At 34.3% G+C, this 22,471-nt stretch overlaps 2 protein-coding genes across 2 annotated transcripts; both read right to left on the bottom strand.

The window, feature by feature from the left end:
* Positions 1-7,093: 7,093 nt before the first annotated feature.
* OR6K3 (olfactory receptor family 6 subfamily K member 3) lies at positions 7,094-11,487 on the bottom strand. The gene is made up of 2 exons (XM_001149465.4): positions 11,450-11,487; positions 7,094-8,898 (listed from the first exon to the last, which is right to left on the bottom strand). The coding sequence occupies exon 2, from the start codon at positions 8,879-8,881 to the stop codon at positions 7,934-7,936; it is 948 nt and encodes a 315-aa protein (XP_001149465.4). The 5' UTR covers positions 8,882-8,898; positions 11,450-11,487; the 3' UTR covers positions 7,094-7,933.
* A 3,430-nt stretch (positions 11,488-14,917) lies between these two features.
* On the bottom strand, positions 14,918-15,913 carry LOC469533 (olfactory receptor 6K3-like). The gene is made up of 2 exons (XM_524916.5): positions 15,866-15,913; positions 14,918-15,808 (listed from the first exon to the last, which is right to left on the bottom strand). Exons 1-2 carry the CDS (start codon positions 15,911-15,913, stop codon positions 14,918-14,920), a joined length of 939 nt encoding a protein of 312 aa, XP_524916.5.
* Positions 15,914-22,471: the final 6,558 nt, after the last annotated feature.

Here is a 22,471-nt window from a genome sequence, read left to right as displayed (position 1 = left end):
GAGAGGGGAGGGATAGCATTGGGAGATATACCTAATGCTAGATGACGAGTTAGTGGGTGCAGCGCACCAGCATGGCACATGTATACATATGTAACTAACCTGCACATTGTGCACATGTACCCTAAAACTTAAAGTATAATAATAATAAATTAATTAATTTTAAAAAAAAGACTTGGAACCAACCTAAATTCTCCAGAATGTTTTTAATGTAATCATCCTTTGAGCCCTCAAGACAGTACATTCTCTTCTTAAATTTATCCTGCCCCATGATATGGAGTAAGCTCTTTTTCAAGAAGTTCCAGTTTCCTTATTAAAAATAACTATTAGTAACTCAAATGAACATGTTAGGGAAATAAATGGCATTTTTTTTCTCCCTTGAGTATTATTTCATATGATAATAGACAGCTAGAAATTTATTTTTCTAAACTTGTTTCACGTTGACAACTTCAACTGGATGCTAACATTGTTTTTCAATATACAATTGTTTAGTAATTCTGTAATTAAACTATAGTTTACACTTATATCAGTTAGGCATGCTCTTAGCTTATTCAATTCCTAATTTAAAAAACTATTCTCCTGGACTTTTCCTTATGGTTACAAAGTTAATCTCTAAGTTTCAGGCATCACTTCCACATTCAAGGCAAAATGTTGTGTGATTGGGAGGCAAACAGCAAAAGCTATCCCGAAAACCCTAGTAGATTTCTGCCTGTAACACAATGGGAAGAACTCATTTACAAAGGTGGACAAAGAGTAATTGGTTTGAATATGGTTTTTGGAATAGACAGTTGAGCCAGTTTTTAGATTTGGAATTTAAAGATCTGTACAATTTTAAGTATTAAATTTGTTTTATGAGACTTTATAAGGAAACATTAGTTTTTACTATAGTAACACATTTAGTTGAAAATATATGATTACATTGAATTCTGTTCTTGTTATATATTACAAAATCAGATAGTGGTAGCCTTCAAGTTGTTTATAAAAGCATGTATAGGAAATGTATATAATTTCAGCCATTTTAGATTTATTTAAAAAGTTCAATATTTTACTAAATTATGTGTATAAATATTCATTTTTAAATTATGAATAATTATAAAAGAATAAAATATGTGGTTGTTTTTGAATGAATTGAAATTCATAAAATAAAGAGCTCAATGGAAAATAATTGGCAACAAATAATAATGTAGTTAACAACAACAACAAACTACGATTGACTGTTAGATATATGTCAGTTTATTATTCTCTGGTAATTTTTAAATATATGAATACATGTATTTTTTGCCTAATTAGATTGACAATGAATACAAGAAGTGATATACACTATGTGGGATAACGTGTTGAAATAGGAACTTCCAATGAATGCTACTGGATAGATACAGTGTTTTAAAATATTTGGAATGGTGATTTGTCATTATTTACTCAATTTTTAATCTTGAATAATATTGGATACTGTAGTTATACTTCTAAGAATTGATCTCACAATAATATTGCAGTATTCAAATTTGTATATCAAGTTTCACTGCAGCCCCATTTAAAATTAGAAGTGTTTGAAAACAATCTAAATTTCCATCGATAGGAATAAAATAAATAACATAAGGTGCATGCAGACATAACACAGAATATTATGCTGCAGCGGTTTTACAGGGAAATAATGGATCTGTATGCTGTGACTATAAAAATAGAGTCATAAACAAATATTGGAAAGACAGAAACATATTGTCAACTCAGAAAGCAAATATCAAAACACTAATTTCATGTGTTTTTTTGAAAAATACATGTTTACATCTAAGTTTATATTGAAATTTATTTTTTGTGTGCTATCACGTGCTAGATCTTATTTATTCTTTCCATTTTTTATGCCAATTAACCATCCCCACTCCCCCTCCAACCTCTCCACTTCCCTTCCCCGTCTCTAGTAACCATTATTCTACTATCTCCATGAATCCAATTGTTTTTATTTTTAGCTCCCACAAAAGAGTGAGAACATGCAAAGTTTTTCTTTCTGTGTCTGGCTTATTTCACTGAATATAATGACCCCCAATTACATCCATGTTGTTTCAAATGACAGAATCTCATTCTTTTTTATGGCTAAATAGCACTCCATTCTGTATATTTTTATGTATTTCCCTTTCATTCTACTTATCCTCATTTTTATACACTATTTAACTTGACAAATATTTTCTCTATGTATTCTTATAAAACATGTGCTTTTGTTTCATACCCATGTACTTTTTATTTATGTAAATGGTGTTGATTTCATTGTATTGCTTATTTTTACCTTTTAGTATTATTTACAGGAATTATTTTTGTTTCTTTGTGTTCAATAGCTCATAATATTTAACACCTGCATGCTTCTCTGAACTGTTCATTTGGCATATGTTAAGTACCTGTTTTCTCCATGACAAGCTCCAGATTGCCTCCAAATACCTTACATTCTGAAGAACATCTTCATGTATGTCAACTTATAAACATGTGTAAAAACATCTTTGACAAATATTCCTAGAAGCAGGATTATTAAAACAGAGGATACACTTGAACTTCATTTCTACCAGATTTTTCTCCAAAATGGCCACACCAGTTTACATTCTTATCAGTTGTGCATGTATTTCTTTGTCTCTTCATCTGCTCTAACACTTGGCCTTAATAAAGATTTTTAAGCATCTCTTCATGTAATTACTAGACTTTCGAGTTTATGTGCCTGTAAATTGTTTGTCTATATCATTTGCCAAATTTCTTCTGTTTTCTCTATTTTCTCACTTCTTTAAAGAGGTCATATTTTTTTCATAAAAGTACAATAAATTTTCCATCCAAAACTAAATAAATGTGAACTAAGAGGTAGTATTATGATTTCAGACAAAGATACACTGACCAACTTACCTAACACAGCAGTTTCTAGTTATAGAATATCATGTAGAATACATCTGAATTTTGTGCTATTTGGAGTAACCCAAAACATTTGCTTACATACGGATGGTAAGCAATAAGGATAAAGTAAAATGTTCTATAATTCTTTCATCTCTTGTACATATTTCCTATTTCTATACGGTATGAAGAGCTTTTGGATTTCGTTTTTATTTTAAAAGACTTTTTAAATGCCATAACTTTATTTTCAAGCACAGATCAAGTAAAGATGATTATGAGCCACAAAAATGATGAAGAAAATGTTACAAAAAGGAAAATGCAGCTTTCAAAGATTGACTCCTTGGTATCTCTTCACAACCCAGCACTCAGTCTCAAGTCTTCAGCACCTGATCTATTTATAAATAAGCTAAAATCTCTTTAACGGGTTAAAACTCTTTAGCATATAAATGAGCAGAGTGTGGTTAAATAACAACACATTTGACACAGATAAACTTTCTGAAAATGATAGAATTGTTTTAAAAATTAACAATACAATTCAAAAGTATATACAACTCAACAGAATATCTTAAGATTCAGATAGGGCCGGGCGCGGTGGCTCACGCCTGTAATCCTAGCACTTTGGGAGGCCGAGACGGGCGGATCACGAGGTCAGGAGATCGAGACCATCTTGGCTAACACGGTGAAACCCCGTTTCTACTAAAATTACAAAAAATTAGCCGGGCGTGTTGGCGGGCGCCTGTAGTCCCAGCTACTTGGGAGGCTGAGGCAGGAGAATGGCGTGAACCCGGGAGGCGGAGCTTGCAGTGAGCCGAGATCGCGCCACTGCACTCCAACCTGGGAGACACAGCGAGACTCCGTCTCAAAAAAAAAAAAAAAAAAAAAAAAAAAAAGATTCAGATAGTAAGTACTATATATTAAATTTATGCAATCTCAGAATGGTACATTGTCAAATGAAGTACACACGCAACCAAGTATAGTGACTTCTCAAATGTTTTACACATGGGTACTAAAACAACAATTAATTAGCTTTGTGCTAGTAAATCTGTAAGTGAGAGGCAACAGGATAAGATAGGCTACACTTCAGATTCTGGACCCCAGGCACCAGGCTTTAGGCAGGTTGGGTTCAGGTGACCTTTACATGTTCTCATTCTGTAAACCCGTGGCTCTCGGGGCATGGCTTCATATGGGTTTAGTGTTGAAAGGGAAGGAGCTACCTAAGGCAAGCATGACATCGTTTGGTTGTGTCCCCACCCAAAATCTTATCTTGAATTATAATCCGCAGTGTCTATGGGGATTAAGTGCCCATAGTGTTTCCATCTGTAATACCTCCAAGCAGTTTTTAATCTTATTTTATTCAGCTTCCTCATTATTTTCAGTGAAAAGTTGGGTCTACCACAAGCTATTTTATTTTGATTAGAAGCATAAATAGTTGTCTGATTTTGTTTTAAGGTAATTTTTTTATTGCTAACTGTTGTAGCACTTTCATTTTATTCTCAGTCTGCTATGCCTTCTCTTTCTGGAATAAGTATTTCATTAATATTGCATTTCTAGGATTTAGTTTTTTTGTCATCAATCTTGATAGGGCACTTTATTTATTATTTTTTGAGCTTTATGATACTTTCTGAAGTCAAAATTCTAACTCTCTAGTTTAGTTTTCTGGAGCATTCCATTTTCTTCTTCTTCCATTGCATTTTTATATTCTGTAATGTTTTTTATTATCACTAACTTTGCCATCACAAACTAATTTATTTCATGTATTAATAGTAAAAGTTCTCTATGATTTCATTATATATTTAAAATTATTTTTGTGACTCTTGCTTAGAGTGATTAATGGCTAAAGATTTGGTATTATTAACAGAACATTTTCATTTTAAAAATTACATTAGCCTGTGTCCAAAGGTGCATCATGTACCTGAAAATGCACTTTTCCATGTAGTTTTCATACACACACACACACACACACACACACACACAAATCTCCAAATGACACATGCTAAATACACACACAAACACACACATATATATACAAAGCATTTGGGAAGGTGTTTAGGGGACATAAATACCCTCAAAACAAGCAAAAAGAATATATAGACATTAAAACCTGATTGGTCACTTCTTTCCAAAATCATGTTTTCAACTGATCACGAAAAAGAATTGTAGATCTTAATCTCCTGATGAAAATGTCTCAAGAGTTTTATGCAATATAGAATGTATCATGTTTTAACATTTTTCAAACTAATGTTTGCTGGTTAGAAATATAGTATGTTGTGCACATGAATTCTCCTTGGTTTTCTCCTTTTGGTTTGATTTACAATCTTTTAAAGAATGCAGACATAATGGATTTACCTTTTTATAGATTATTGGGATTCTCAGGGGCAAGTTACCCTTGAGTTGGTCTTCTAATCATATATTGAGAGGTTAGAGCATGAAGTAAGCAAGCACCTCTCTGGCTCATCAATATGCTTTTGAGAGGAGAAAGCACAAATTGCTACACCCTACCTCTTTTGGGGTTCTGTTTAAAGAACTAAACTAATGAGGACATCCCTAAGGTCACTATAAATGTTGATGGTTTTTATTCAGATATATACCAATATCACCTCCAAAACTATATTTTTAATTAGTCTAATTTTCTGTTTGCTAATTCTTATAGAAGAACTATTCTGGTTGAATTATATAAGACATTGTGAATATCTCCTGTAAATCTTTTAGTCACAGAAGGGGAAGAAACAAGTTTCTTCTTCCTCTCTCCCTCCCCCTTTCTCTCTCTCTCTCTCTCTCTCTCTCTCTTTCTCTCTCTCTCTCTCTCTCTGGGCTAAATTGTTTGGCTACTATGCATGCAGGTACTTGTGAGGACAGTTCCTAAAGGTGTCCACTGGGGTAAAAGTTGCACTCTATGGTCTCTCTGTGGATTCTCCAGCACCCCTGGTCCATCCTCTTCTTCAACTCACGTTGCTGGAAACCTGGGAATGATAATACAGCAGGTTCAAATTCCCATGAGAAAATAATATGTTTACTGAGGAGGCCACCATTAAGCCATGAAATGCAAACTTTAGTCAAGTACAAGTCTTTTGGTGTAAGTTTTTGTTTTCTTTATTTATAATTAGTATGAACCATGTTTAAAATGATTGGGAAGGAAACAGGTTAAAATGTCATATGGGATTGAAAGACCGTCTCCCCTTTCTTAGCTGCTTTTAACAGCAGTATTTTAATTTTAATGGTTTCCTTGTTAGATTAGAGCTTTAATTCATTTAGAAAAATGTATATAATCAAAATATATGATGAAGAATCACCAGTGTGCATTTTTTTCTCTGTTGGCTATGGGAACCTAAACTAGAACTATTGAAGTTAGGGTAGCCCAGCTTTACATAGCATGTGATCCACCAGGTGAAGACCAGGGAACAAATATTTAGGTGAGCAACTTTCTCACCTAACATGCTAGAAATATTTCAGATATTCATAAATTTCACCTCCCCATCCCTACCATTCAATTGTTCTCAGTTTGGAATTTCCAACACCTACTGAAAAGATTACTTCAAATTGTCTTCTAAATAGGCCCTTCCCTTGCCTCTATTGAATTCCTTTGAATTTTATTTTATCTGCACTGTCTTCAGGAAACCATTTAGATTTTGTCTATTGAAGTCACTCTTTTCTGTTTGTCAGGATTTATATAGGTTTTTAGGGGTTTTTTTTAGGGGAAGTAATGTGATACATGTTGGAAAGGGTAGTTTTATGTTTTCTCTGTGTTCACATGTTGATATGACCACTGCTGGACCACTCAATAAAAAATGAGAATCATTATTATCTTTTCTAGGTTTAAAGCCTTTAAGAAGTTTATATGATCTAAGGTTTGGTCATTTTATTGGATTTGTTAAAGAAGAAAATTAAAACATGAGATAAAATCACTATCTTCATTTCAAAATTTTACTGTATTTTTTAAAGATAATTATAATAATTGTGCATAAATAATTATAGAAAATGAAATTAAGGCAATGTTAGTAAATATGGAAAGAAGAGGAAAGTTTTTAAATTTATTAGTCAAAAAGCTAAATGAATCATCTGTGTTTTTGACACTACCATTTAGTGAATACACCAAAGATTTTTTACTGTAAATAAAGAAAGTGAAGATGTTTAACCTTGGAAAAGGCAAACAATAACTAAAATTGATATTTGTGGAAACCAAAGTATATTACTGTAAATAGTATCCTATCTTATAGTTTTCTTTTAAACATGTGTGGCAGTACTAATAATCTAATCTTACTAAACATGTAATTATTCTAATGAATAGGTAACTACATAACTAAAAATAAAGATATAACTTAATTAAGTGTTGTTTGGGCTTTTTCTTAGATCTCTATTTCTGGAAAACCCCAATGAGGTAATCCATGATTCATAATTAAACAAAAAAACTTTTCTAAGATGTGTTACCTAAATAGACACATACTACCACAGAGCACATTGTCAGCTTCTGAAGCTCAAGCTCTGTAGTTCTAACCCTCTAAAGTGGCAAACAAATTTTCTTTAACCACAGCATTTCAGAAGAAAGAAACTACAGTTATTCAGCCACATAATAAGGTTCCTCATGATATGCACAGCAACTTTTATAACGATGACACAGAGAGTATAAATATTTTTCTAGGTATAGGGAAAATAATTAGGATGACAGAAATTTCAGTGTGACAAAGCACTAGGTATAGAGTAATCTCATGTTCTAATATGTTAGACAAACATTAAAGCAATGGAAAGGGCCAGACGCAGTGGCTCACAGCTGTAATCCCAGCATTTTGGGAGGCAGAGGAGTTTGGATCACCTAAGGTCAGGAGTTCAAGACCAGCCTGACCAACACAGTGAAACCCCATCTCCACTAAAAATACAAAAGTTAGCTGGGCGTGGTGGTGTATGCCTGTAATCGTGGCTACTAGGGAGGCTGAGGCAGGAGAATTGTTCAAAACCAGGAGGTGGAGGTTGCAGTGAGCCAAGATCATGCCATTGCACTCCAGCCCAGGCAACAAGAGTGAAACTCCATCTCAAAAAAAAAAAAAAAAAAAAGCAACGGAAGGGAACCTGTGGCTCTGTATTAACCTCCAGACTTGTTCAACACTTTTTGAAGACAGAACAGTTTTTTAATCGCATTGTTCATGTCCTTGTTTCTCAGGCTATAAATGATGGGATTGAAGAACGGAGCAAGTACAGTAAACATCAGTGCAATGGCTGTGTCCAAAACTGGTGGATAAGTGTCGCTAAAACGCAAGTACATGAGTGATACACTGCCAAAGAATATCAGGAAGACCATGAGGTGGCCTGCACAGGTAGAAAAAGCCTTTTGCCTCCCTTCAGAAGAGGGAATCCTCAATATCACAGTGACAATTCTTACATAGGACATGGCAATGATTAGGAAGGTAATGATGATGGTCACAGCATGAATGACATCCTCAATCAGAATCATGGACGTGTCTGTACAGGCCAGGCTTAGCACAGGGACCAAGTCACAGAAGATCTGATGGATTTGGTTGGGCCCACAGAAAGGCAGTGTGGAAATCATCACAATCTCGGGAAGCAAGATAAGGAAACCGAAGATGCAGGAACCTGCAGAGAGTTGAGCACAGAGCCGGGGGGTCATGATCATTTGATAGCGAAGAGGGTTGCAGATGGCAACGTATCTGTCAATGGCCATGGTGGTCAGCAAGATCCCCTCTGAGTTTCCAAGTGAGTGGAAGAAATACATCTGTAAGAGGCAGCCAGTCATTGAGATGGCCTTCTTTTCACTGATGAGGTTGGAGAGCATCTTGGGAATGGTGGCTGTGGTGTACCAGATCTCCAGAAAGGAAAATATACTGATAAAATTATACATAGGGTTGTGGAGATGGGTGTCCAGCCTTACAGCAGAGAAGATTAATAAGTTACCAATGATAATAAAAGTATAGATGAAAAGTAAAGGAAAGAAGTACAAGAGACTACCATCCTGAAGCTGAGGGAATCCAGTGAAGATAAATTCAGTCACTGTTGATTGGTTTCTGCTCTCCATATTTCTAGTAGAGCTACCTGTGAATGGAGAGGGCATAGTCCAGCACATGAGAAGGTAGAGAAAAAAATAAATAAGATGTACAGCTAAACAACTTTGAGAAGTAACAAGAACTACCTTGAAGGTTTCATTTTTTTCCTGACTTTAAACTCGTGTACATATTGTCCAATGTTTGATTTTTTTCATATCAAACATATCAAACATTTTTTTCATATCAAACATTGGACAATATGTACACTAGTTTAAAGTCAGAAAAAAAATGAAACCTTCAAGGTAGTTCTTCTTATTCCTCAAAGTTGTTTAGCTGTACATCTTATTTATTGGCACAACTGCAGAAATAGGGGTCTCCAAATGTTTTAATAATAAAAAAACTAGTTAAAATTATTTTTATTTTAGTTTAATCTCTAATATAGGTATTTGCATTTATAAGTTATACACATTTACTATATTAAGGCATAATAACACAAAATTATATATCTGTATCTCATATGATAAATTTTAAAATTAAAAAGTATGAAAACGAATAAACATAACAGAAGTTATATTATGCTCTTTCCCTACCCGACTGGGCCATTGTGCACGTGCTCTTTGAAAATCTCTGTTCTAAGGTGTTACAATGTAAACCTGAAGTTGACATTGAAATCCTGTCTATTGTTACCTATATGTCTTTTGGAAAATTACTTAATACCTCAGAGTATCAGGTAATCATTTGCAAAATGGGATTAAAAATAGTACCTATCTAACAAGGATGCTGTAGGATTTAGTAAATACTTGCAGAAAGATTTGGACAGTGTTTAATAGGCAACTTCTGGAAAGAGTGATAAAATCTACCTCTCTGCATTTCTTGTTCTCAACACTGCTGTGTGCTTCCTCCTGAGCATTATGCTGATACTATACTGATCACGTTCATCAATGCCCTGCTAATTACTAATGGAAACTATCCAGTCATCTCTGGCACTTGACACTTTTCATTACTCCTGCTTGAGACTTTGGTCCTCTGTTTCCACGATTCCGTTCTCAAGGGACGTGACGCCCAGATAGCTTTAAAGGCAGTTCTAGCTTTGACTTTTGCTTCTGTTTTATTTATTTTTATTTGTATTTTCTTTCTTATTCTGCCTCTTCTCTCTTATATTAGCTTGTGTTGTCTTTCTTAAATTCTTTCCCAAGAGTCTATTTTCCCCAGGTTCCTATCATCCACTTCAACCTCTTATAGTTTTATACACTCCCTTAGTGATCTCATCCGCTTACAGGATTTAAACTATTAATACTTCTAAATGTTTTTCTCTAACCAATCTCTCTTTCATAAGCTTCACACCACCTATCTGACTCTTAACTCTCTGTAGCTTCACCCGCTAACATCTCCCACTCCTCTCTCCCCTGCAATCCCATTGTTCATGTTGCTTTCTAAAATCAGTTCCCTCCTGTTCGTGCTACTTCCTCTGACTTTAAAGTAACATACCTCTCCCTCCTCTGCCCCCTCTCCTCACACAAAAGCAATATATTCTGCTGGTTAAAAGTCTAGATGCCAGAAAAAAAAATTGCTAGCATTTAAATTCTCTTTATGGCTTACGAGCTCTGTGACTTAACATGAAGTTACTTAGCTTCTCTATGCCTTTAATATCTCATTTGTAAAACTGAGAAAATATTAATACTGGTTAATGAAGTCCTGAGAATAACTAAACATTTTATAATAACAATAGAATTGTATAGTATAGTATACGGTATTATTACCTCACTAATGCTGGCACTATTCCAAGCACATTGTATATATTTTTCACCTCATGTTCTTAATGCTCTAATGAGGTTAAATGATTATCCCCATTTTACGGAGGAGAAAACTTAGGCACAGACAGGTTAAGCTCTTTGTCCAGAAATTCTCGGCTAATGCAGGGCAAAGTCAGAATTTAAATCTATGCACTGTATCTCTAGAGACACACTCTAACCTACATACAGTTGACTGCCTCTACCAATACATGTAAATGTATTTTAAAACCTTAGTGTCAGGAATATAGGAAACACTTGGAAGTGTTGAATGCCATTATGCTGTATTGAAGCGTTTGTCAGGATCCATCATCAACTTACTTGTTTTACCTTCTCTAGACTATGGGTTTCTCCTTCAGGACAGTGAATGTATTTTATCCCTCATAGTGACTACAACAGGGTTAATATGTAGAGACGGTAGGTATCAAATAAATTAACTTGGAACTCAGCCACTTGGTACAATTATAATTAAGTGCACAAGACAGCCATGAGTAAGTGAACAAAGAAAATTGGGGACTGTTTGAAAAGGGAACTATGACGATTCAGTTCTAATGAGAGCCTCAATCAAGTCTTGACGAGATGATCTCTCAGAAAATGGCATTATAAATGTGGCATGCTGCTTCATATATACCCATGCCCAGAACCACACTGAACAGAGCTTCCTCCTGTAAATACCTTTGTCTTCCACCCTTATTCAAAGTTCTAAATTCTTTAATAATAAGGTCTTCAGGTTATGAGATGATGATGATGATGACGATTATGCATGGCGAATGAATTTGGTCACTTTATGACTTAGTCATCTACACTCACCTTTGCTAAAAACACAGGGACTCCTCAGTCTGCCTGGGTCACTGCATCCTTAATATTACTTCAGCCTTTTCAAAAAGGGATTTATAGTCTCTCCATAGGGCATCCAGGGAATAACAGGAAAGGGAACTGGGCTCTGTGGAGGATTCTTCCCCTCCACTGCACTGAAGTGAATCACCTTCTCTCACGGGGTTAATTAACAGAAAGTTTCCCCTCTTACTCTCCTTTTGTTAGATTTTCAGATCGAAGTTGTCAATAAATATATATATTTTTCCTGATTGTACTCATCTTCCCAAATTTGTAAGCTTCTTTCTCCAGCACTTTCATGATTGTCTCAGCTGTTCTTCAGTCTACCAGTGTACTATGCAAAGGGTAGTTTTGACATGGTCCTGGCCTTCTTATATGAACACACAGATTTGGAAAGCCTGGAAGAGAATATAATGACACCAGAAGATCATCTTGAAAAGCTATTTTACAGAAAATAAGGCCATTTCATAATAAACATGGCACTGGGAATTTAGTGCCAATACTGAAGAAAGTGAGGAAACCATGTCTTTTTTTGTTTTTCTCATGTCATGAGTGTGTATGGGTCTTTCCTACCTTGAACAACTCACACTGGTTCTGCTGACTTCTTTATTGAAGATCAATATCTCATCTTTTCTACAAGAGTATTATTTATATCATGTGCTTCATCCACTGATCTGTTGAAATTGAAAAGTTCTCATTTTTTTAAAGTTAATTACTTTTATCATGTCATCTTCTTCTGGAAATATGTATCAAGTTCTCAAATAGGAAGACATGCTTTCTGAGTTTTGTCTAACTTTTCTTCTTACGATTTGGGAGCCTATTTTGGTTGTCTAACTTGTAGGTTTTTTTTAATTCAAAAATGTCAACAGGCCACATTGTATTTCCAATGATTTTGTATAATATAAAACAGTCTGTTTTGATCCCGTGACTCAAGTATTCTCAAGCTCAGAAATATTTTCCTTTAATTTTACTTATTATTTTCCTGTTTTGTTTTTTTTCTAGAATTCCCATAATCATATTTTGCTCTGTAATATCTATGAATACATTCTCCATATATATCTTTTTCTCTTTGCATGTAATATTTGGCTCTTCATGTGGCTTCTCTAAATTCTGAGACATATCTTCCAGGCAATCTTACAAAACGTTAATTTAATTTTCTGTAGTATTTAATATATTCTTCAATATCTCCATTGTATATTAAATTTTGTATTTTTTATTTCTCAACTTTTTTTCTGATATCTTCACAAATCTCATCAAAATTTTAAATAGGAAACATTTTAATGATTTGTGTCTTAGAGTTAGTCTATGTAATGAAAGAGCATTTACTTTCAATTCCCAAACCTCTCTGTCTCTCTCAGTCTCTCTCTCGCTCTCTTTAACTGTAGTAATCCAACTACTTATTGGGCTATGCATTTGACAAAGTTAATGATTTTAATACAAACGGTGTATGGCAAAACTAAAATCATTGTTTTAAAGAAGGCAATCTGTGTCTGTGTGTGTGAGAGAGAAGGAGACAATATATTTGGATATAAAAAAATAAGAATATCAAGTATCTAAATATGCACAGCAAATGTGGAAATATCTGCCACGAAGTTCAGTATTATTTATAGATTATTGCTTTGTGCTAAAAAGTTGTGCTTTTTTTGTTTTGTTTTAGTAGCCTCAGTTTACCTGGATAGTTCCTCACTTCTCTGACTTGTAAATTTAAGATTTACTTTTCATGCCCTTCTCTGAACACAGCTCAATGGATAACTCCATTGTGACTGGGAAATTTCATACGTTCTTTGGCTCCATTCTCTCTATCCAGATTTCCCAAGTAGAGCATGGTTCTCAATTTCTGTTTTTCCAAGCTCTAATTATTTTTTCCATCGGTTGTATGTGGAATTTCATCCAGTTAATTTCTAGGCTCTCCTCTTCTGTTTTCTTGTCCAACACCGGGCAGATAAGTATTTCCCTCAGTTGGATCTCATGTACTCATACCTGAGGAAGTGTTTTAACTTTGGAGGTCAATTGTGGGAACTCTTTTCCCCAGGATATATAATGCTTTGGTTTAATTTAATTTTGATTTTTGTTTTTTGCTGTTAAATTTTCAATATATATTTTTGTTCATTCCTGGACTATCCAATAAACAGAATCAACTGGTGCTTTTGATATAAACAGAAATTATTTTCTTTTCTAGAAAAAAAGAAAGTGGTATATAATATTTCAGAGTACTGACATAGCTATCATGAAGGTTTTTAGGTAAACTTATACATATTTTAATGTTCATTACTATATCCTTACACTTTTCAGTTCTTAGGTCATCTAACAGTTCATCTAGTCCTGACTGTTTTATTTCTATTGAGTTTTTTGTGGAAGAAAATTTAAATATGTGTGTTTAAACTGTTATCTTAATACATAAATCTAAACTTGAATTTTAGAAAATTAATTTCTAGTGGCAATGCATAGATATTTTAAAGGCAGCAAAAGTGAAAACAAGAGTAATGTAGTTCAAATGATATATATTTCTATTACCTATCTGTCTATCTATCTATCTATCTATCTATCTATCTATCACTTTGGAATGTGCTGGAGACTACTTTTAACCAAATAATTTTATTCAACCAAATTGGATGAATTCAACCAAAGCAGTCAAAGTAAATGAAGTTTGAATTCAACTTGGCTCCAGATAAATAATAACAACAAATATACTATAAATAATAATCATAGCTAAGTATTCCTCAGTATGGGTTTTTGTTTTTAATATATCACTCTTTATTAAAGCATTCTCTAAAACATCAATAACAAAAGATAGTAATTAGTTGCAAATGATATTAACAGATAACACTTATTTTGCACAAGCTCTGTGTTTTGCACATTGTCTGCACTTGCATGGAGTAAGTCATTTAATATTCATATTAGCATTTGAAGTCCTACTTTTAAAATATATTACTTTTATACCAATAGATGATAAAACTAAGATGCAGACAAGTTAATTATCAACTTGTTCAAAGCCACAAAGCAATATGTGGCATCACTGAAATACAAACCTTAACCTCTTCTACAGATCTGATTCTTTTAACTACTGTGGTTTATAATTCATAGTTATAATGCTTATAACTTATAATGCTTATAATTCATAGTTATTAATGCTTATGTAATATAATAAGCATTTACTTAAAATGTTTATATACAAATAATAAATTAATGTTCATAAAACATATTAATTATGTTTAATGGCTTAAACATCATATTTCCTTTCATATTTTACCCACCTGTATAAGTCTAGACAGGTAGTCCATGCTATCTTAATTTGGCATGTGTAAGCAGGATATACATGTACATGGGAAGAACCGGTATAAAGAGACACAAAATATCCACGTGACAATGAATGAATTATATGTTAATTATATGGTTTATTGTGTTAGAGTAACATCCACAGTGAAAGGTGCCTATGAGCTAGCATTAATCTACAGATAAATTAACCATCTTCTGAGGGCAGAAGAGCTTTTTAATTGCAATCTTCATGTCTTCATTTCTAAAGCTATAGATGATAGGGTTGAAAAAGGGAGCAAGAACTGCAAACATCAGTGCAATAGCTGTGTCCAAAATCGGTGGGAAAGTGGCAGAGAAACGCAGGTACATGAGGGATACACTGCCATAGAACATCAGAAAGACACCAAGATGGGCGGCACAGGTAGAAAAGGCCTTCTGGCGGCCTTCAACAGAGGGAATCCTCAGGATTACAGTGATGATTCTGATATAAGAAAGGGCAATAATCAGGACAGAGAATACAATGGCCACAGCATGGATCACATCCTCAATCAGAATCATGGACGTGTCTGTACAGGCCAAGCGCAGCACAGGTTCAAAATCACAGAAGATCTGGTGGATTTGGTTGGGTCCACAGAAGGGCAGTGTGGAAATCCATGCAATCTCTGGGAGCAACACAAGAAAGCCAAAGATGCAGGACCCCGCAGAGAGCTGAACACAGAGCCTGGAGGTCATGATGGTTGGGTAGCGGAGAGGGTTACAGATGGCAACGTACCTATCAATGGCCATGGTGGTCAACAAAATCCCCTCTGAATTTCCCAGTGAATGGAAGAAGTACATCTGCAAGAGGCAGCCAATCATGGAGATGGTCCTCTGCCTGCTGATGAGGATGGAGAGCATCTTAGGAATTGTGGCAGTTGTGTACCAGATCTCCAGAAATGAGAAAATGCTGATAAAATTATACATGGGGTTGTGGAGACGGGTATCCACCCTGACTGCAAAAAATACAATAAGATTCCCAATGACAATGAATATGTAGATAACAAACAATGGAATGAAGAAGAGGAGGCTACCATCTTCAAACTGTGGGAATCCAGAGAAGAGAAACTCTGTTACTGTAGCAGTTTGGTTAATCCTCACCATGGTCTCAGCAACCTTAACAGCTATGGATAGAAAGACACAGCTCATTTCCTAGAAGAAATTGACAAAGTCAGGTGTGTTAGCTTATATAAAAGTCAAATGAAAAATATGCTTTAGGTGGATCATGTACTTCTCTTTATTTATGAATTAAACAGATATTCATTTAGTGCCTACTATGTACCAAACACAGCTGTGGGTTTGTTGAATTCAGCAGTAAGGAAAATAATCTCTACATTCATGAAGCTTACATTCAAAAGAAGGATACCAACAATAAGAAAATAAGATATTAAGAATGTCATATTTATAAACTATATAAACTAAATGTATAAGGGTGTTAATAATCTTTTATAATAATTCCCCAAATTGTTTTGAATCATATACCATATAAATTTTCTAATGGTTCTTAGATGCAGATTAGACAAAACTTTTAGTTGTCTTTCTCTCTATATAATTATTGTGAAGTTGTATTCTCCATTTTCCTGAATATTTTTAGTTTTTAGTATTCTGCTCCTTTATCGCACCACAGAGTGACACTGAGTGTGGCTAGAAAAGAGAGTAAAGTTTTCAGGCACAAATATGAAGTTAAAGCCTTGGTAGGAAATTCTATTCTCAGCAGCAGAAAATAATTAAGCCACCAGAAATTGACCAGAACAGAAAGAAGGGATCAGTGAGAAATTCGGCAGTGGAAGATTTGGTATCTTGTCAGTCATGTTAAGTGTCTGTCCATGACAAATACTGAAAAGAAGCAGAGGTTTTTTATAAATATCTAAGTCACAGGATTCAGATTGTTTATATCCTTTAAAGACCATCACCATAAGAAGGCAAAGGCCAAAATGTGGTATTCTAGCACAATTTAGGTCTCTTGATACCATGTCCCTCAAAAGTGGCATAAAATATGAAGATGCTATCCCTAAAAGTAGTGCAAGAAACTCATCAGCTGCACCCAGGGCTTATTGTCCAGGCAATTCAGAAGCTAGCCTAACAGATGGATCGAAAATTAGTTAAGGAGAGAGATTTAGAACACAAAGGAAGTTTGAAAGATAATATCTCCTTTGGGATAAAAATGAATGTCTGAGGACAAGAACATTTGCTTATGCTGTACACCAGCATTTCTCCATGAAGAGAGCAAATATTTTTCCTGAGCTAATACTATTTTTTAAATTATTTATAAATCATGAATTTAAAACTTCATGTTATTTTAATAAGAAATAATATTTGAAGTTTCAAATTAAAACAAGGCATTTGAAACATAGATCAAGGAAATAAAAACATTTGGTACATTTTGGTATTTGTCAGATATCTCATTACAGAACAAAATATACATCTTGAACACATTCTATCAAGAAAGTTTATATTAACGAAGTTTAACAAATACTACTTTGGCAGCTTCTGAAAAATCAAGTGCCTACAGAGAATTAGGACATTTTTATTGTTTTTATATATGCGCATCCGTCAGATTTTCACAAAGTAAGATTGTTGCAAACAAAAATATTACTGCTCTACAGATATTGTCATTGATTTATGTGTTGTTTATGGAACATCCGGCACATGGATATCTATCTATCTATGTACCCATCTATGTATCTCTCTCTCTCTCTCTCTCTCTCTCTCTCTCTCTCAATCATCTATCATCTATCTATCCCTTCCTGCTTCTCTTAACTGTTTCACTTTGGTAAATAATCTTTCAGAGTGAGCTTCAACTTTTCTCTTGTAGTGCCAGACTACCAAAACACTCATGTTTAGTAGCTTTTTGATATTATGCAGTATATAAAACATGTTGCTAAAAATGTTTATGAGAAAGTTGATCAATCCAACAGTTAATTCACGTTTTTCCATATCCTTATTATTTTAAAGATATAATTCTGAATTTGTGAATCTGGATGCTGGATGCTAGAAAATTAGCAGGTTCCACTTACTCCAAACTGGTTATCATTGATGAATTGACTGAGAAAAACAAAGAAATTGATCTGAGGACCAAATAGAAACAGGCTTTTGCTACATTGTAAGGTAGCTTGTCAATAAATAATAATTTGAGTATTGACAGTCGCAGAGTTAGACCTTAAATCTGTTGATGCAGAACGGACACCAACAAGAAAAGTTCTTTTGACTTTCCTCTGAGGAAAGTACTAGCTAGAGAAGAGATATTAAACATAAGCAGAAAAGTGAAACAAAACAAGACAAAACAAAAATGTAAGCAAGCTAAACCAAAAATAAACAAATCTTGATATCATTTGGAGCCCAGTTTAATTTAAACATTGATTAAGGAGGAAATAATTTACTTTTATTACTTTATGAGCAGAGAAAATCCATAACAAAGTAAAAAAATAAAAATCTCAAATCTAAAAAGCAAGTTTTGAACTAGAGTATATTCAAAGGCACAGCAGAATGAATTTTATACATTCTCTTAGTATGTAATTATCTTATACATATATATTTATCTTATTTTATTTTAAACTGATAGAATTACATGTATTCATCATGCACAAGATGTTTTGATGTATATTCCTCTTAATTATTTTATACATTGGATTATATTATAGAAAAAAAGGAATATATATATATTAAGTATATATACACCTGATCTTATTTTAGTTTTAAGTTTAAAAGATGATTCTAAGAATAAACTATGCTTACTTTTCCTATTGAAAATGAGAGAATGCCTATAGATAACAGATAACGGCCTTAAATGCTAAAATACCATACAGGCAATTGAGTGGCTTACTTATAAAAACGAATTTTTCAATTATAAGTTATTACTAGCTTATTTATTTACATTTATTATTTCCTATTGTGTGTCATTTTATAGTTTACTGGGCTTCAAGAATAAATAACCAAATAAAACATTAAAAATAAAGAAATGCTCTTACCACAATGAATTAAAATTAATAAAAAGTGGAGAATTTTGGAGGAGGAGGAGATTTGGAGTAAAGTGAAGAGATGGGTTTAGAGTGGCTGAACTTTGGAGTACCAATGGGATCTTAAAAGGAAGATATCCAATAGGTCATCAAGTAGACAGGTGTAAAGTTCAGAATGACGTCTGCATCAGTCATATGTATTTAGAAGTTACCCACATATAAGTTATATGTGACAACTCAATATGGAAAAGGTATCCAGGGAAAGTATATAAATAAAGTAGAAAGTAAAGTGACAGAAAATTGTGGCCTGGGAAAACACCAATGTCTAAGAGGAAATGGGGAAGAGGATCATGAAAAGCTAACTGGCAAAGGTGCACCAGAAAGGTAGAAAATTTAAGGGAGAAAGTAGTACATGACAGTTTCAAATCCTGAAGATTATTTAAGTAATGCAGAGGTTGAAATATAAGAATATTCTTAGATGAAGTGATTTGGGAATTGCTGCTAACTATATCCAAATAATTTTCAGTGAAATATGAGAGAGGAAGGCACATGAGAGTGGGTTAATTCATTTAAACAGGAACAATTTATTGAGAACATAATTTAGAGGCACTCCAGAGTAGAAACTGGACTAAAATCAGTTAGTATTTAAGAACATGGAATTTGGTTATAGGCTGCATGGGTCTGAATCATGGCTCTAACACTTCTTATTACACTTGTGATTTTAGGGTAATTGTATAAACTATACTCTCAGTTTCCTCATCTGTAAAATGGAGATAATAAAAACAGTACATTTGCATAGTTGCTGTAGAATTACATCAGTTTATATAGGCAGAATGCTTAGAACAGTGACTGGCACGTTATCTGAAGTATAGGTAGAAGGGAGACTGGCAAAAAGTTTACAGCTACAAAGAGGTGTGTTTCAGAAAGAATAACAAGTATAAATATTTTTTAAAGCCACAAAAATAGGTTGATGCATTCCAGAAATTAAACTCATTGCCTCTGGGCAGAACAGGGAGAGAGAGAGAGAGAGAGAGAGAGAGAGAGAGAGAGAGAGAGTGTCAGAGAGAATATGATGATGATGCCGTAGATAAAGCTGGAGAAATCAGCAAAAAGCTTATCTTGAAGGAAGTAGTAAGTTTTGTCTTGACAGAATGAGACTTTACCCTGCCAGAAATAAGGAAACCACTGAATAATCTTAAACAGAGAATTAAATTTATTTGACAAAGCTTTAGATTTTGAAAAGTGAGTCTGGTTGCATTATGTATAATGGATTAGAGCAGAGGTGACTTGAGGTAGAAAAACAAGGTTAGTGGATAAAAGGCCAATACATAAAAAAATCTATTACTGTATATATTATATATGCTAAGAATGAACAATTGGGACATAAAATTTTAAATATGATTCAAAATAACATAAAAATATAAAGTAGTTTTAAATCAATCTCTCAAAATATATTGCAGAATCAATATGCTGTACCCTGTAAAACACTGATATAAGAAATCAAAGAAGACTTAAATAAGTGAAAAGATGCTGTGTTTATGGATAGGAAGACTTTAAATCGTGAAGATACGAATTCCTCAAAGCTAGTCATTCATTGCAACTTAAATCAAAGTCTCAGTCATTTATTTTTGTTTTTGTTCATGTTTTTATTTTGAGTTACTGACAGGATAATTTATTTGCAAAAAAAAATCTGACAAAAACCGTATAGAATACCTCAAACCTCAAAACTCAACAATAAGAAAGCAAACAACACTTTTTAAAAGAAATTAGCAATCTATTTGAACAGATATTTCAGCAAAGAAAACTTTCAGATGTCAAATTAGTCCATAAAAATATGCTCAACATCAACATCACTGGTCATTAGAGAAATGCAAGTTAAAACCACAATGAGATACAGCATCATTACTCATCGATAAAAATAACTACTGCAATTTTTTAAAAAAGGAAACAAAATAGCTAACAATATTAAACCCTGGGCAGAATGTGGAGCAACTTGATCTTGCATACATTGTTTGTGGGAATGCAAAATGTTACAACCACTGTGGAAAAGAGTTTAGCAGTTTCTTACAAAGTTAAACATACACTTACTATTAATCCAGCAATAACACCCCTGGGTATTTACCCAAGAGGAATAAAAGCTTATGTTCACTCCAACACCTGTAATCAAATACTTATAGTGGCTTTATTTGTAAAACTGGAAACAACCTAAATGGTGGTAAATGGATTTGAAAAAAAGTGATAAACAAATGTGATAAATAGAATACTACTCAGCAATAAAAATTAATGACTGCTGGTACACACAGCAACATGGATGAATCTTAACTATGTAAGTGCAAGAAGTCAACGTCAAAGGCTACATACTGTATCACTCACTTATATAATATTCTGTAAAAGGCAAAATCATAGGAACAGAAACAGATAATGATTGCCATGCCAGAGGGTCTTGTCAAAGGAAATGTCAATTTTGAATGGCACAATTAAGAAATTTGGAGAGGTTGCAGGAGTGGACTTTTTCCTTGTCTTGATCTTGGTGATTGTTACATGATTATGTGCAGTGTATCTACTGTCTCTATACAGTAAGATGACCCCCAAATCTGCACTGATCCACCTGACCCTCCACCTTCGTTTCATGGGAGAAACGAAACAGGAGAATCAGCGTTTATTTTGGAGGGAGTTTAGCCTTTTGCTGATACTATCAAAGTAAATGATTAAAGGATTCACTGTTACTTTCATTTTGGCTCCTTGTTCTTTTAATCAGCTACTCCTGGCAGTTCACCTCTCTCTCTCTCTGTGTCTTTTTCTTTCTCTCTCAACTCAGTTGAGGTCCTGACAAATTGGGGCAATAAGCGGGAGGTGGTAGAAGAGTCTGAAGGACATTGTAGAGAGATGCTACCAGATTGTCTGCAAAAGTCCCAGGGTCCTGCAGGGCACTTTGCCATTGATTCTTGGGAAGTGCCAATGAATCCCAAGGGGAACTTCTCTAAGCATACCAGTGAGACTGGGAACACGCTAGTAGAAGCAATGGGACATTCTTGGAGGTTGCTAGCATATTGTTTATATAAACTATTTGTTCTGAAGGAGAACTTTAGTTCTTTCCTTTAGCTCCTGTTTGTTAAAGACCAAACAGAGGGGCCAGGAGAAAGCTAAGGAAACTGGGGTGAAACTAGCCTGCGCTTTGCAGCCCCTACAGGTCCTGGCCAAAAAAAATAACTGTCCACCTCAACCTGCTGCTCCTCCTTGTTCTCCAACTCCTGCTCCTGCCCCAGAAAACTCATCACCAAATTCTGATGGACCAGCCTCTATAAGTGATAAGGGTTCTCTCTGTCCCTCCCTGTGGGTCTAGGGATGGGTTAGAGGACCTCATTGACTTACCCAGACCTCTCAGTTTTCAAAAATAAACAAAACTAGGGGTTTGGACAAGTCCTTCTGTACATAGGGGACTAGAGACTCTAAACCAAGGTTAACACTCAAAAGGGAAATAAAAGAAAATTGTACATCTTAAACTTTTTAGCTACCCATTCACAGGTGACTGTGAGTCTCACTGGCAACAAAATGAGGATAAAACATATAATGCTTTCTGTTTTGAGGTCACCACCACTGGTACCCTTGCCCAGGCTCAACTATGAGTGGGTTCCATCAGGCCCCTATAAATCTTCACTGTTATAATCCCTACTGTTAAATGTATTATCAGTACAAGTGTGTAGTCTATGTATACCTCTGCAAGCCTTTGCCCCCATGCTCTGAAATTGCT

This window comes from Pan troglodytes, chromosome 1 (genome assembly GCF_028858775.2).
Source record: "Pan troglodytes isolate AG18354 chromosome 1, NHGRI_mPanTro3-v2.0_pri, whole genome shotgun sequence".
Classification (NCBI taxonomy): domain Eukaryota; kingdom Metazoa; phylum Chordata; class Mammalia; order Primates; family Hominidae; genus Pan; species Pan troglodytes.
The sequence above is the reverse complement of the archived record's forward strand: the minus strand, read 5'-3'. Positions and strand labels throughout refer to the sequence as shown.